General features: G+C 40.3%; 1 protein-coding gene across 2 annotated transcripts in view; it reads left to right on the top strand.

Moving 5' to 3' along the window:
- The window catches only part of Bco2 (beta-carotene oxygenase 2), a 28,004-nt gene extending 15,569 nt beyond the window's left edge, over nt 1-12,435 (top strand). For both annotated transcript variants that reach the window (XM_005069499.4, XM_021226797.2), the window contains exons 6-12: nt 2,944-3,072; nt 4,012-4,172; nt 5,097-5,264; nt 9,091-9,228; nt 9,810-9,992; nt 10,675-10,785; nt 11,837-12,435. In XM_005069499.4, coding sequence (XP_005069556.1) covers nt 2,944-3,072; nt 4,012-4,172; nt 5,097-5,264; nt 9,091-9,228; nt 9,810-9,992; nt 10,675-10,785; nt 11,837-11,950 — 1,004 coding nt within the window. In that variant the 3' untranslated portion in view covers nt 11,951-12,435. The remainder of the gene's footprint in view (nt 1-2,943; nt 3,073-4,011; nt 4,173-5,096; nt 5,265-9,090; nt 9,229-9,809; nt 9,993-10,674; nt 10,786-11,836) is intronic.
- The last annotated feature ends 2,230 nt before the right edge of the window (nt 12,436-14,665 follow it).

Here is a 14,665-nt window from a genome sequence, read left to right as displayed (position 1 = left end):
AGGGAAGGCAAATAAGTGTTCCTGTTTTTGAGAACAAGTTCTCTGAACAAGAGTGTGTTAGTTGAGAATATTAGATATTTGTGACTGTCTACCTTGACTATTAGTCTTACTATTGTCTACAGTCAGTGAAACCTATGTTATGGTTGTGGTATACCTTTGGTGAACAGTTGGTTTTGTGGATTGTTCCTCTGTGGGTCTATATCTATACATATGAGTGTATATGAAGATGGATGCTGAAGCTTTAGTTTTATTGGCTTAGGTACAGACAGGATGTCCCCAATACTCTCCCATCCAGCTTGTTTTCTTTACTCCCAGAGACTAGTTATTTAAACTGTCCTAGGGAACAGTAGACATTCTTCTGATAGGTATAGTGATATGTGGAGACCAGAGAACCACCTGTGGGAGTCAGTTCTTGCCTTGTACCGTGTGTGATCTGGGGATAGAACTCATGTCATCAGACTTGCTGGCAAGTGCCTTTACTAATGAGTTATCTTGACAGCCTTTGGTGACCTTTTCAAATCTAGCTATCTATTGGATTCACTGGGGAACCATACAATTACCTGGGTTTTGCCCTCAAAGATCAGAATTTAGTTAGTCTGATCATCACCTAAATTGCTATATTGGGACCTTTTTCCTAAGAAGACCGTTGATTTTTATGTACATTAAATCCTACTTTGTTTTGTTCCATCCATCACTTTTTAATCATTAAAAATCCACTTCTATGTCCTAAACAAAAAAGTCCATTTCTTATTAACTCTGTTAACCAAGTAGTTTATTTTGAGACTTACTTGTGATTTGAAAAATATTCTTAATTATGTATATTAAAATAGTCACTAGATCATCAATTTCAACCTAAAGCATCTAAGAATCATCTAGCATACTTGCTATCAGTATAGATCATGGGCTCCATCCATCTTTAGGGATTCTGGTTCATCAGAACTGAAAAGAGGCCGAGAATCTGCACCTCAGGTACTGATCATGACTGCCCATGCTTATTGCTTTACCTCAACTTCCTGTTTATACAAATTTCTGGGGACTTCCAGAATCAGACTCAAGGTGCTAAGCAAGGCAGCTGTCTTTCACATTCCTCATCGGATTAGGTGCTTGTCTTGCATAATATCTTCACGATGCCCTCAGCGCCCTGTAGTTAGAATAGTTCAATGACTTAAGTGTTTAAATTTGGTGAATTGGGTAATGCAATTGCCAGCAATGGAAATTTTTGAGTATACTCTAATCCTAACTAACATCAGACCTGCTTCTGTTTTCTCATTTGATTATCTGGTTTAGTGGTAAGGGTTTGAACTCAATGCATTTCTAGTTGTAGGGAGCCTGAATACCTGGGATACATTTGGATATGTAATAATTCTGATTGTAATTTTTAAAATGCCTATAATTGTCTACTTTTAAGAACTAAAAGATGTAGGAAAGGGACTAAGGAATAAAAAGGCAAATTAGCCTTTTCAGACATTTTAAGATCCTCTTTATAAATTAGCAAAAATTCTTTGAACATTTTATCAACCCAGTTAGTTTTTATACTTAAACTATGTTCTTCATATTAATCCACCCTTCTTCTTCTTCTTCTTCTTCTTCTTCTTCTTCTTCTTCTTCTTCTTCTTCTTCTTCTTCTTCTTCTTCTTCTTCTTCTTCCTTCCTCCTCCTCCTCCTCCTCCTCCTCCTCCTCCTCCTCCTCTTCTTCTTCTTCTTCTTCGTTTGAAACATCAACGTTTCCTATATATTAAGTGATCTCTCAAAACCTGTTCATATCTCCACCCTGGACATCTGCAGTAATTTGTACCTGTTGCTCATTCAGTGTTTTTACCAGGCTGTCAACAGGCATTACAAAACCAAACCTTTGATCTTTTCTGCTATACTTTCAAAAAATGAGTCATCCTCATTTCAGTTGATGGCAACACCATCCTTCCAATAGGCAATGACAACTTGGAATCATCCCTCATTCCACCTACACCCAATTAATCAACAGAGCCATCTGAGCAATGCTCTCAAGATATCTTCAAAATCCAACCACCTCATGTCATCATTTCTATGGCTACCCATCCATTTTTGAACCACAGTGTTCTTACAATTAAAATTATTGAACTAACCTCTTAATTGATTTCTTCAATACTTCTTTCACCTTGCTTTTGTGTATTTTCAGCAATATGTGACTACAGTTGACCTCTTAATCCACTCGCCTCTCTAGCCTCATCTTTCTTGCTTATCAGACAGGACTACACTGGCCTCTTCATTATTATTTGAACACACAAACTGTTCCTGGCTGTGAATGCACTTTCCTCTGTCTGGAACGAATTTCTCTTAGAAGTTCTCAAATCTCTTCCTCATCTTCTTTGGGTCTTCACTTAGGGAAGCCTTCCTAGACTACCATATTAAAAGTGGCAAACAGGAATGTCCAATCATGGACAATCACTGGAGTCCCCATTACTAGCTTGTTTTACATTATAGTTCATGTCACCATCGGATGCCTTGCATTTTTCCTTATATGTTTTATTAGAATTTGAGTTTTAGGAAAGAATAGGTTTTATCTGTTCTGTGTACTGCTGTATACAAGAGTTTGAAATATAGTGTTTAGAATTCTTAGTACAGTGTTTGGAATATAATTGGTGACTACTAGTAAATGGTTGCAGAATAAATGAACCAAGAAAAAAGTGTTAGTTATTTTGTTCCTTAAGAGTAATGGATATTGTGAAATTCCATATTATGCACGTTCATCATGTCGTACACTGTAAATTATAATGCCAGGAAGATAATTCAATATCACCTAAATATTTGTTCATTTACTGAGTAGCTACATAACCATGTGCTATTAGTTAATCCATTAATAATTATAGCATGCTCACTAAATACCAAGCCCTTGCAAAGGCAAAGGTTATCTTTCATTCTAGAATGTATGTAAAAATGGTAAAGGGAGAAATTTTTGTTGTTCAGGTACTTGCTATAATATTATTAGAGTTCCTCCAGAGAAGACAGAGCCTGGGGAAACGATTCATGGAGCACAAGTGCTGTGTTCTATTGCTTCCACTGAGAACATGAAACCTTCTTACTACCATAGCTTTGGTGAGTCTGTGGATGAGGCCAGTTACACTGGGCTCTGGGTTAATATTGCTGTATCACAAAGATTAGTTTTGACAAGTACCATGTTGATAATTTATCAGAGTGTTAAGACAATGAGATTACCCAGCACTCGGGAGGCAGAGGCAGGCGGATCTCTGTGAGTTCGAGGCTGGGCCTCCAAAACAATACAGAGAAACCCTGTCTCGTAAAAAAAAAAAAAAAAAAAAGACAATGAGATTAAGAGTGCATTAATACCAGTTAAGTTATTCAGTTTAGTCATGTACTCCTTATGCTAGCCTACAGATTGCTTGAAGGTACATGTCTACTTAATGTAAGCAGTTACTGGAAACATAAATTGATAATTAAACATTTTAGTCAGTATTAAAATCCTAAAATAATAGTCACACATGAAAAGGTCTTGTCTATTTCATGTGTATATGTGTGTGGTGGGGGACCTTATATCCTGTATAGATTATTTCAGACTTTAAAAATAATGTGTTATTAACTTTTGAGATATTTTAGCCTTTATTCAGAACATTTACTTTATGTATTATAAATTGTGATAGTCAAAATTGCTAGGTCCTCACTTCCAGTATGTACAGGAAAAGGGCTAAGGAATAAATACACTGAGCATAGACAGCACTTTAATATTGTTCTGTTTTCTGTTATCCTTAAACAAAACAATTTAAAATGGCAAAAAACCAAACCAAACCAAACAAAACTCAACTAAGGGCATTGACCCAAGTCTTCTTAACAGTTCTCTTTTCTATGTAGAAACAGGAAATATGTCCAGTCAAGCCGGGAAACAGTGAGGTATTTCTGGATGGTGTTTGCTTAGGTTAGCAGTAGCATGCCCAGTCATTCAGACGGGTCCCCTACTTCCACATTTCAGTTCACTCTAGTGTGCCAACGAACATTTGATTGTTTCCTGAAACCTTTTAGGAATGACAGAAAACTACATCATCTTCATTGAACAGCCTCTAAAGATGAAGCTGTGGAAAATGGTCACTTCTAAAATCCGGGGGAAGGCCTTTGCTGATGCGATAAGCTGGGAGCCCCAGTATAACACACGGTTTCATGTGGTGGATAAGCATACTGGAGAGGCTGAGTATTTGAGCATATTTATCATGAAAATGTCTGCCCTGAGGTTGACTTTCTACAGGGCTGACTTTTCACCTTCATGCATTATCTTTAAAGATGTTTCTAACTAAGGGTATTATTTTCTTTTGCTGGTTGGACTGACTGACTGCTAATTAATTAGCACAGTGGATGTTGCATGTTGGGGAACCCCTCTAATTGACTGAATTAAAAGGGTGCAGGAAGCTCTCATCACAGGTTTTCTCATGCCATAGTAGTGCAGAGGGGTGCAGTTTATGCAGAGCTCTTCTTTCACTTCTACAGGGACACCTTGAAGCTACTTTAAGTAGCTGCTTCTGGGACTTGTTGGTGTGCCAATATCATAAGCCCACTGAAGTCTAGCATGTTGGCTGAGTATTTTCTTATAGTCCCCATTAGTAATAGTGCTATTGTATTTGTCTATGTTTATATCTAAGAAGAGAGGATCTTAAATTTAATTTTCCCTGACTTCATTACAAAATTATTTGAATAATGAGTGCATTTTTCAATTAGTTACTTAATTTATAATAAACATCCTAAGTAACAGCATTACCTATTAATCTTGTAATTAGAGTCTAGGAACTATTTATCCTGTAAAACATGAGACCACACTACATTTCGGGGAGGGGGCTTTTAAATTAGTCACAACAATAGATTGGTTTGTGTCAAATAGCCCCAGTTCACTGATTAACATGAAATGGGGTGCTTAAGCAAGCGATGTTTAAATCATCTGCTTCTATATGCTGATTTTTCTTCCTTTTGTTCCTACTGACAACAGCATGTAACTGGGGGTAGGAATCCTCCTGCTTTGAGCTTTGTGGTTTATTCCCGAAAGGGGCCAGAAAGGAGGGAACGGGGAGGAAAAGGAAAGAAAACTGAGTGTCTTCCAAAATTGTTTGTATGCCCTGCAGACTCTCCCAGGAGTGTATTACAGCAACCCTTTTATTACCTACCATCAAATCAATGCCTTTGAAGACCAGGGCTGTATTGTGATTGATCTGTGCTGTCAGGATGATGGGAGGAGCCTGGAAGTTTACCATCTACAGAATCTAAGGAAAACCGGGGAAGGGCTTGATCAGGTAACTGGGTTTAAGTCCTCTGTCTTCTGAGTGCTGGGATTAAAAGTGTGTATCACCATACCAGGCATTAACATTTTATTTTTAAGGATGTTGCTTGCCATTTATTAATTAATGGACTGTTTAAAAGCAGATTTAGATTTAAAGGAAAAAAAAGCTGAAAGCATGGAGTGTTTCCCCATATAGTCTTCTTCCTTAGTTTCTTTAATATCAGTATTGCAAATTTTGGTTTATTGTCATTGTATGCATGCATTTGTATGATGTGTGTGAGCATGGGTGACACAGCACACAAGTGAAGGCAGTGAAGGAAAGAGATAACTGTCAGGAGTTGGCTCTCTCCTGTTACCGTGGGGTCTGGGGATTGAACCCATGCTGTTGGGCTTGTGCAGCAAACCATTTTACCCTTTGTTGTTGTTGTTGTTTCTCTGTGTAGCCCTGGCTGTCCTGAAACTCCCTCTGTAGACCAGGCTGGCTTCCAACTCAGAGATCCACCTACCTCTGCCTCCTGAGTGCTGGCATCAAAGAAGTGTGCCACCATTGCCTGGCTTCATTTTACCCAATATTAACATCTTGCATTGTTGTGAATGCATATAACATTTGTTATATTTGATGAATCAGTACTGATCTGTTATTACCAACTAAAGCCTACAGTTCTTAGGGCTCACCCTTTGTGTTAAATATTATGCTATCTCTACAGTTCTGTCGGTTTCACAATGTCTGTAGTTCAGGCTGGCCTTGAACATGCATTATCTCCCTTCCTCACCCTCTCCAATGATGGAGTTAGAGCTGTGTACCACCACACCCACTTTAGAATGACTTCCTTCCTTCTTTCCTTCCTTCCCTTCCTTCCTTCCTTCTTTCCTTCCTTCCCTTCCTTCCTTCTTTCCCTCCATCCCTCCCTCCGTCCATCCGTCCCTCCCTCTCTCCCTCCCTCCCTCCCTCCCTCCCTCCCTCCCTCCCTTCTCCTTCCTTTTAGTAGTATGCATTTATGGTTCCTCCATGTCTTTTGTGTCTTGATAGTTTTATTATTGTTGAGCAATAGTGTCTTGTGTATACTAGTTGACCATCTATTTGTCTATTGAAGAATACCTTGCTAGCTTACAATTTTGGTGAATATGACAAAAGTTGTTATAAACATTTGTGTACAGATTGCATGTGAACATAAATTATCAATAGATGCCTATTTTGAGACAGTCTCATGAAGTACAGACTAGTTTTGGACTCACTGTATAGTCAAGACTGGCCTTGAACCCTGGTCCTATTGTCTTTGTCTTCCAAGTTCTGGGATTACAACAATGTGTTAATACACCAGTCTTAAGATTTTTTTTCTTTAAAAAGTGTATATTTTGTTGTATTAGCAAAGTTACCTTTTTACTTCTACATTTGGTCATGGATAAATGTAGCATTTCATATTTTGGTCATGGATAAATGTAGCATTTCATATTTTTTCTCACTTTTGGGAGTACCACATGAATTTTATCCCTTTTTTATTAATGTGATGAAATACTGGTTCCTTCCTTTTAAAAGTGTTTAAACTAGGTATAGTGGCAGATACCTTTAACCCCAGCACTTGGGAGGTAGAGGCAGTTGGGTTTCTATAAGTTCCAGGCCAGTCTGTTTACATAGTGAGTTCCAGGCCAGCTGGAGATACATAGTGAGACCCTGTCTCAAAAGAAAAAAAAAGTTTAAACTTGTGGGGCTGAGGCAGTGGATCGCAATTTGTGGGAATTCGACTGTCTCTGCCTCTCATTTCCCAGTAGAAGCTGAGTCATTATAGATGTTTGTGCTATGCAAACATCTAACTTAGCTATTATATGGATTCTGGAAATTCAAACTCAGGCCCTCATGCTGTGACAAGTGCTTTTACCCACTGAACCACTGTCCTGCATCAGTATTTGCTTTTTTAAAATTAAAAATAGTAACCATGCCAATGGGTGTGGAGTGGTGTCCGTGGCTTTGATTTACATTTCTCAAATGACTAACGCTGTTGAGCATCTCACTAGGTCCAGAGGGGAAGAGAAGAGTTGCCTCTAACACCTGGTCCATCTGCAGGTTTCCTTTCTCTCCTAAATCTCAGCCTCATTGTCCTTCCTGGCCTTTCTAGTTTGAACACCTCCAAACGCCTATTTTAAAATGTTTTATCCAGATTTTTCTCCTTTTAGTTCTTCTCAAAGGCTCACATCACCTGACTTAACCCTGTGTCCTTTTGTTTAGCTAAGGTTTTACAAAAAAAAGCAATGTTGATAAAAGGTAATTTTTAAAATTAATTAATTAATTAATTTTTGAGACAGGGTTTCTCTGTGTAACAGTCCTAGCTGTCCTGGACCTCACTCTGTAGACCAGGCTGGCCTCAGACTCAGAGATCTGCCTGCCTCTCTGCCTCCCAAGTTCTGAGGATAAAGGCCTGTGCCAACACCACCTGGCTAAAATGTAAACTTTAGAGAGCCAATACTTTATAAAGTTTAAGAATAATATTCTAGAGGTTTCAAATTTTTCCAAGAAAGACTAGCAGTGTATTTTAGTGAGTGAAAGCATTTCTGTGCAGGGTGAAGGTGACATGGGATAGGAGGTCAAGGGAACAGCACAGTCTCTTCCCTATCTTACAACATTTGGAGAGAAAAGCATGCTTAAAGCACAGGTCACAGGAACTGTGCGTCTTCCCTTGCATCTCTCCTTAAACACCATCTCAGGATACAGACTGTTTTGGAGTTCCTTGGATCCCCCATAGCATTAGCAGTTCACACATGAGAAGGACTCACAAGATTTAGTATGACAACACAGTAAGTACAAAAAGAAGGACCTGGAGGAGGCCAGGCTCGAGCTGGCAGCAATTCTTCACTAGTATGGTTGCATAGGACACATAGAAAGAACTAGTCCCAATACCGTGTGTGATCTGTTACCTTTCTGGTTGTCCAGGGACTTACTGGGGATCAGTCTTGGAGGCTGATCCAACGTAACTAATTTCAGGTCCTGAAGTTCTAGACTCCTAGGTGAATTAAGATGTTAATCTTTTTTCCCCCCAAATGAAGACTAAACCCTGGATCTTGTACATGCTAGGTAAGCACTGTAACATTGAGTTACATCCTTAGCTCCCAGGTGCTCTTTTTAAATAACATGATTATCATGAACTATGTTTATTGATTACACAGTGTTATTCAAGGCTCCACATACTCTTATCAGATGCAGCAGTTTAAGGACCCAGTTTCTAGGAGCCAGTTTAGGGTTAGTCTTGGAAATTGGCCTTGCTCAAGAATGTGTGGGGTTGGACTGGAGAGATGGCTCAGAGGTTAAGAGCACTGACTGCTTTTCCAGAGGTTCTGAGTTCAATTCCCAGCAACTACATAGTGGCTCACAACCATCTACAATTCAATTTGGTGCCCTCTTCTGGTATGTAGGCAGAACACTGTATATATAATAAATAAATAAATACTTAAAAAAAAGAAAAAGAATGTATGGGGTCTGGGCAATCCTAGCCTGCTAAGCTGGCCTTTTTCTGAACTAGCAAACATGAAAAAAGTACCTTCTCTTGTTACTGTCTAGTTCCTGGGACTTTTGACTAGATGTAATCATTTGTTTATTTGATGTTAATTAATAAATATTTAATTTTGTAGTTATTATTCCACCACTAGAATACAAATTTCATAAAGTTCAGTGCTGAATTCCCAGTGTCTGAAACAATACTTAGCCTACAGTAGGTACTCAATAAATATTTATTGAATGAATGAGTTTGACTTTGTATAGTTCTAGTAATGACTGAATTTAAGTTACTGGTTTTTTTTATCCTAGGGATGATATTTCCCCTATCTGTTTATTTCTCTCTTCTGAACAGCTCTATAATTCAGTGGCAAAATCTTTCCCTCGAAGATTTGTTTTGCCATTAGATGTCAGTGTGGATGCCCCCAAGGGTAGGAACCTTAGTCCACTCTCCTATTCTTCAGCCAGTGCTGTGAAACAGGGTGATGGAAAGGTAAGCTCTTAGTGAACATCAGACTAAGAATTTGGATTCTAGTGACATTCCTTTATTCTTTGGCTCTTCTCCAGATGTTTGGTGGTCAGCAGGTTTCATATCATTTGGCTGAGCCTGGGTGAGGTCATGCAAAGTTGTTTGCACAAGAGTCACAGAAACTGGGTGGGATGGACACTGTGTTTGACTATACCTTCTATGCTTTGAGCCAGATATATGCAACTTGCCAATGGCCGTGAAATGTGTGAGCTTTTGAGACTGACCCGACCTTCCCCACCTCCTGGAGACACTGCTTTTCCCACGAGAATTTTATTGTGTAGCTCTGGATGCCTCACTTTTAGCATACCACAGAAGCGCTCTGCCTCTTGTGCCATTTGACTTCTTAGCCACGATGCCTGACAATGTTATCTACACACGCACGCACTATGGAAAGGGGAGCAATATGAAACATGACATAGAACTTTAGTTCTCAGAGCCTGCCACAACTTAGAGTAGTATGCCTATAAACTAAAGAAATGAAAGACATTGAGAGAAAATAAAGAGAATTAAGCAGCCACCTTTAATCCCTTGGGGATCTCTTTTAGATCTGGTGCTCTCCTGAAAATCTACACCAGGAGGACCTGGTAGAAGAAGGAGGGATTGAATTTCCTCAGATCAACTATGGCCGATTTAATGGCAAAAAATATAATTTCTTCTATGGCTGTGGTTTCCGGCATTTGGTGGGGGATTCTCTGATTAAGGTGGACGTGGTGAACAAGACCCTGACGGTAATGAAAATCTCTTCTCTCACTTTTTCAAAGACCTGCCTTGCCCTTTGAATTGATTTCTGTTTTGTTTAAAGGAATTCCTCAGTTGTATTATTTTTCTAAAAAATTTAAATATCTGTTTATATGTGTATGTGTTTGTGCCCAAGTATATTATGTGCACTACATGTGTGCAGGAGCCTATGGAGGTCATACAAAGGCACTTGATCCCCTGGAGCTGCTGTACAGAAAATTGTGAGCTGTTGTATGTGTGTGATGGGAACTGAACCCGGGTCCTCTGGAAGAACAGCCAGTGTTCTTACTGCCTCTGCAGTCCAGTTCTTAGGATTCTTTAATATTAAAATAGCTCAGCTATTTTCCTAAGTTTGAGAATCATGATTTACTTAAGCAAGGGGTTGGTTTCCTGTGAGAACTCTAAAGGAAAGCCAAAGCTTGGGGAAACAATGGTAAAATTGATGCCATTTTTTGGAGGAATTATGGGGTGAAGGCTGTAGTGACCCCTATATTTCATGTTGATGGGAAATCGTATTAGATGGTGACACAGTAAGCCTGGATTTGTGTTCGATATTGGAACATCCTGTTGACAGTCCAGTTTATGCTGTGAGTGACAAACACCGTGGAATGTCTCCCAGTCTTCCCTCACCTTTCATCAGATGCCTTTTGTATGTGTTGGGGGGACTTGCAGGTTTGGAGAGAAGATGGCTTTTATCCCTCAGAGCCCATTTTTGTTCCGGCACCAGGAGCCGATGAGGAAGATGGAGGGGTTATTCTTTCTGTTGTGATCACTCCCAAGCAGGTAAGTTTATTTGCCTGTCATGATCATAACAACACAGCACTAGTTCATTGGAGCATGATGTGGAGTGACACAGGCCATAATCTACTTTTATACCTTATGGCATCTTCTCTGTCCTCTTCCCTTTTTAATAATAATAATATATATATATATCCTCCACTTTCAAATCATAGTCTATACTTTAATACATCTTAAAGTCCTATTTGTAAAATCATAACAGCATGTCTTCAGAGGCATTTGTTATATATGTTCATACATATTATGATAATTATTAAAATTGTGGGGTATCATTTTATTCATGTGGAACTTGTCACTTCAAGAAGTTTCAGGCGACTTATATCTGATCTCACAGTGGTAAAGACAGTATTTAAATCAGGCTTCTGGCCTGATGTTCATATCACCATCTGTGTTTCTAATTTCAGTGAACTGACCTAAAAAAGTTCAATATCATAAGCCTGTCTAGCATCTCAATAATGCTACTTACTGACTTGTCTGGGCAATCTTATAGCAAATGTGTTCTCCTTGGGCACCAGCTTTGATCAATTATTAGTGGCACCTGGGTATGAGATTCTGAGCTCTTTAATGGTTTAATTTAAAAAACGTGCTGTGGTCAATTATTAACGTTGCTATGGGCTTATTCCATGTATTTAACACTACAGTAATTAGGATGGCACAAATCTCAGTCTGACTTACAACGCCGACCTTTGTACAGCCCCTAAGTAACACAAAATGGAACTTGGGAAAAAGAATTTCCACAAATTTTACAACATTAGAAAGGGCAGAGCAAAAATACTGTTAGATGCAAAGCCGTCTTATGAAGAGAAATGGCACAAACAACTGTATTTCTTTGCTTTGGGTGTGGGCTTCTTTATTCATGGTGTTTCTGTCCAGTGGGGCAACTGGACAGACATTTAGTGGGTGGCTAGGAGAGGCATAGGTGCCAGGAACAGATATGAACATGAGTAAAACGAACTCTCTCGCTTAGCAAGGTCCTAGCCAGTAAGATGGATTTTCAAATGAAGAGGGAACCTTAGTGTTGCATTTCCTTTTCTAGAGTGAAAGTAACTTCCTCCTTGTCTTGGATGCTAAGAACTTGGTGGAACTTGGGCGAGCAGAGGTACCTGTGCAGATGCCTTATGGGTTCCACGGAACATTTGTACCCATCTGATGGCACAAGCATGAGGTCTGAGCGTCGGGTTCCAGTACACTCTGTACAGAAGAGAGAAAACAGTGGGTCTCACCCGAAACTATTGCAGTTTGGACCTGATTCGACCTCCTTGGGCTCATATTTTGAACACTTGGTCCCAGCTTGTGACACATTTTGGGCTGCTGTGGAAACTTTTGGGGGTCAGCTCACAGGCACCAGAGACCAGCCTTTGAAGCCCCTGTTCTCTCATGCTCTGTCTCTGGTTGCTGGCCCACTACAGTGTAAACAGCCTTCACCCGTGCTCCCTACCTTGCCACTGATGGGCTGCTCCGCCATGCTTCCCCAATATGGCAGACTGAATCCCCTGAAACTGTGAGCCAAAGGAAATCTTTCCACAGTTAGTTGTTCTGTCAGTTTGGTTTTGTTTTGCAGCAGTGGTGAAGTAACTAATATAAAAACTGAATAAATTGTTTACATTTCTATTAAAAACATAATTTGTGAGATAATTATGGTCTTATGTTTTTAATGCCATTTAAAAGGATTTATGGGTATGAATGTTTTACCTGCATATATGTATGTGTACCACATGCATGTCTGATGCCTGAGGAGATCAGAATGGAGTATCAGATGCCCTGGAACTGGAGTTACAGATGGTTGTCAACTGCCATGTGGGTACTGGGAACTGAACCCAGGACCCCTATAAGAGAAACACGCACTCTTAGTCACTGAGCCATCTCTCCAGCCCCTTTATATATTTTAAAAAGATGTATGTGTTTATGTGTGACTGTGTGTGTGGGAATGTGTATGTGAATACAGGTGCCTGGTATGGGTGCTGGGGACCAAACTCAGATCCCCCACAAGAGCAGTGTGCATGCTCTCAACTGCTTTGTGATCTCTTCAGCCCTGGTTTTATATTACCTTAAGGGTATTCCTTAAAACCATCAAGCAATCATCAGTATAATATTTAAAGTTCTTATTTGTTGTTACTGTATGTGTGCCTATGGACTATGTGTGTATATGTTCAGATCTGGAGTGCTTAGGGAGGTCCGAAGACAACTTTCTACAGTGGGTTCTCTCCTTCTAATCCTCCATTCTCTGTTTTCCATCTCTGCATCCAAGTGCTGGGATTATGGACACAAGGTGTAGCATCTGGCCTTTTGTGGATTGTGGATCAAATTCAGGTCATCAGGGTCATTCAATAAGCACATTTACCCACGGAGCCATCTTGTAAGCCCTGGGGATATTTTGAAGATAGTCTTCACTTATTGAACATGCTTTTCTCTAGCTAAAAGAATATATGAAAAGGGGCTGATAAGATGGCTCAGCAGGTAAAGGTGCTTGTAGTACAAGCCTGGTGACGTGGGTTTGGTTCCTGGACCCATGTAAAAATAGAGGGAGATGGTCAATGCCACAAAGGTATCTTTTGACCCGGTGTATAACCCCCTCAGCACGCACGCACGCGCGCGCACACACACACACACACACACACACACACACACACTTTTTGAAAAAAGAATATACACAAAAAGAATAAAATTAGGTCATTACCACTACCACATAGGTGATGAGAGGCCCTGGGAGAAGAAATACATATAGTCAAGGATAGTAGACTTAGAGCAGTGGTTCTCAGCCTCCCTAATGCCACGACCCTTTAATACACTTCCTCATGCTGTGGCTACTTCATAACTGTCATTTTATGAACTTCTGTTCATAACTACTGTTATGAACCATAATATAAATACCTGTGTTTTCCAGTGGTCTTAGATGATCCCTGTGAAAAGGTCATTCAATCCAAAGGGCCACAGCCCACAAGTTTAGAAATGCTGGCTTAGAATCTAGACCAGCACTTGGCTGTCTTCAAGTCTGTAACAAGTCAGTCTGTCTGTTACAATTGGGTGCTTTTGTGGTTGGTCGTCTTTGGACTGGGTGTTTCTCTGATGTCTGGCAGATGCTATGTCAATTCACTTCAGTTTTCCTTTTACAGACCACCCACTACCACTCTGATCTCGCCCCTAGCTCAGTCTTCAGAAGTGGTGGTTTTGAGGGACATTGCTAAGTGTGGGCATTTATTCAAATCTCTAGATAGATAATTTCCCAGAGACTGATTAAAGTCAGAAGGTTCTTTATTCGATTGGGCAGCAGGTGGCAGTAGAGACCACATAATCATCGTTTCTTTTTTTTTTCTTTTAATTTTAAATAGCTTGTTTTACATGCCAATCTCAGTTCCCTCTCCCTCCCCATCTCCCGCACCTCCCCCCCACTCCCCCCCCCCTCCTGCCAACTCCTTCCACATAGGGGGCATCCAGAGTCACTTCACTCAGGGTAGGGCCCAGGCAGTCCCCTAAGAGTCCAGGCTGAGAGAGCATCCCTCCCCGTGTCATGGACACATGATGTCCGTCAGTATTTGAGGGATAAACACTGATCCACTGCTCAGGACCCCATAGGTTGCCCAGGCCTCCTCACTGACTCTCACATTCAGGGGGTCTGGATCAGTCCCATGCTGGTTCAAGAGCTCTCCCCTGTTTGGATCAGCTGTCTCTGCTGTTTTTGCCAGCCCATTCTCTGCCAATTTGCTCATGGCTCCTCTCTCTCTCTGCCGCTGGGTTCCTTGGGTTCAGTTCAGTGTTTAACTGGGTATTTGCCTCTGCTTCCATCAGTCACTGGATGAAGGCTCCAGGATGGTCATAGACATCAAGTTCATTATCAGGAATGGGCATTTGAGGTGGTCTCTACACT

The sequence above is a fragment of the Mesocricetus auratus genome, unplaced genomic scaffold (assembly GCF_017639785.1).
Source record: "Mesocricetus auratus isolate SY011 unplaced genomic scaffold, BCM_Maur_2.0 Super-Scaffold_100022, whole genome shotgun sequence".
NCBI lineage: Eukaryota > Metazoa > Chordata > Mammalia > Rodentia > Cricetidae > Mesocricetus > Mesocricetus auratus.
The sequence above is the reverse complement of the archived record's forward strand: the minus strand, read 5'-3'. Positions and strand labels throughout refer to the sequence as shown.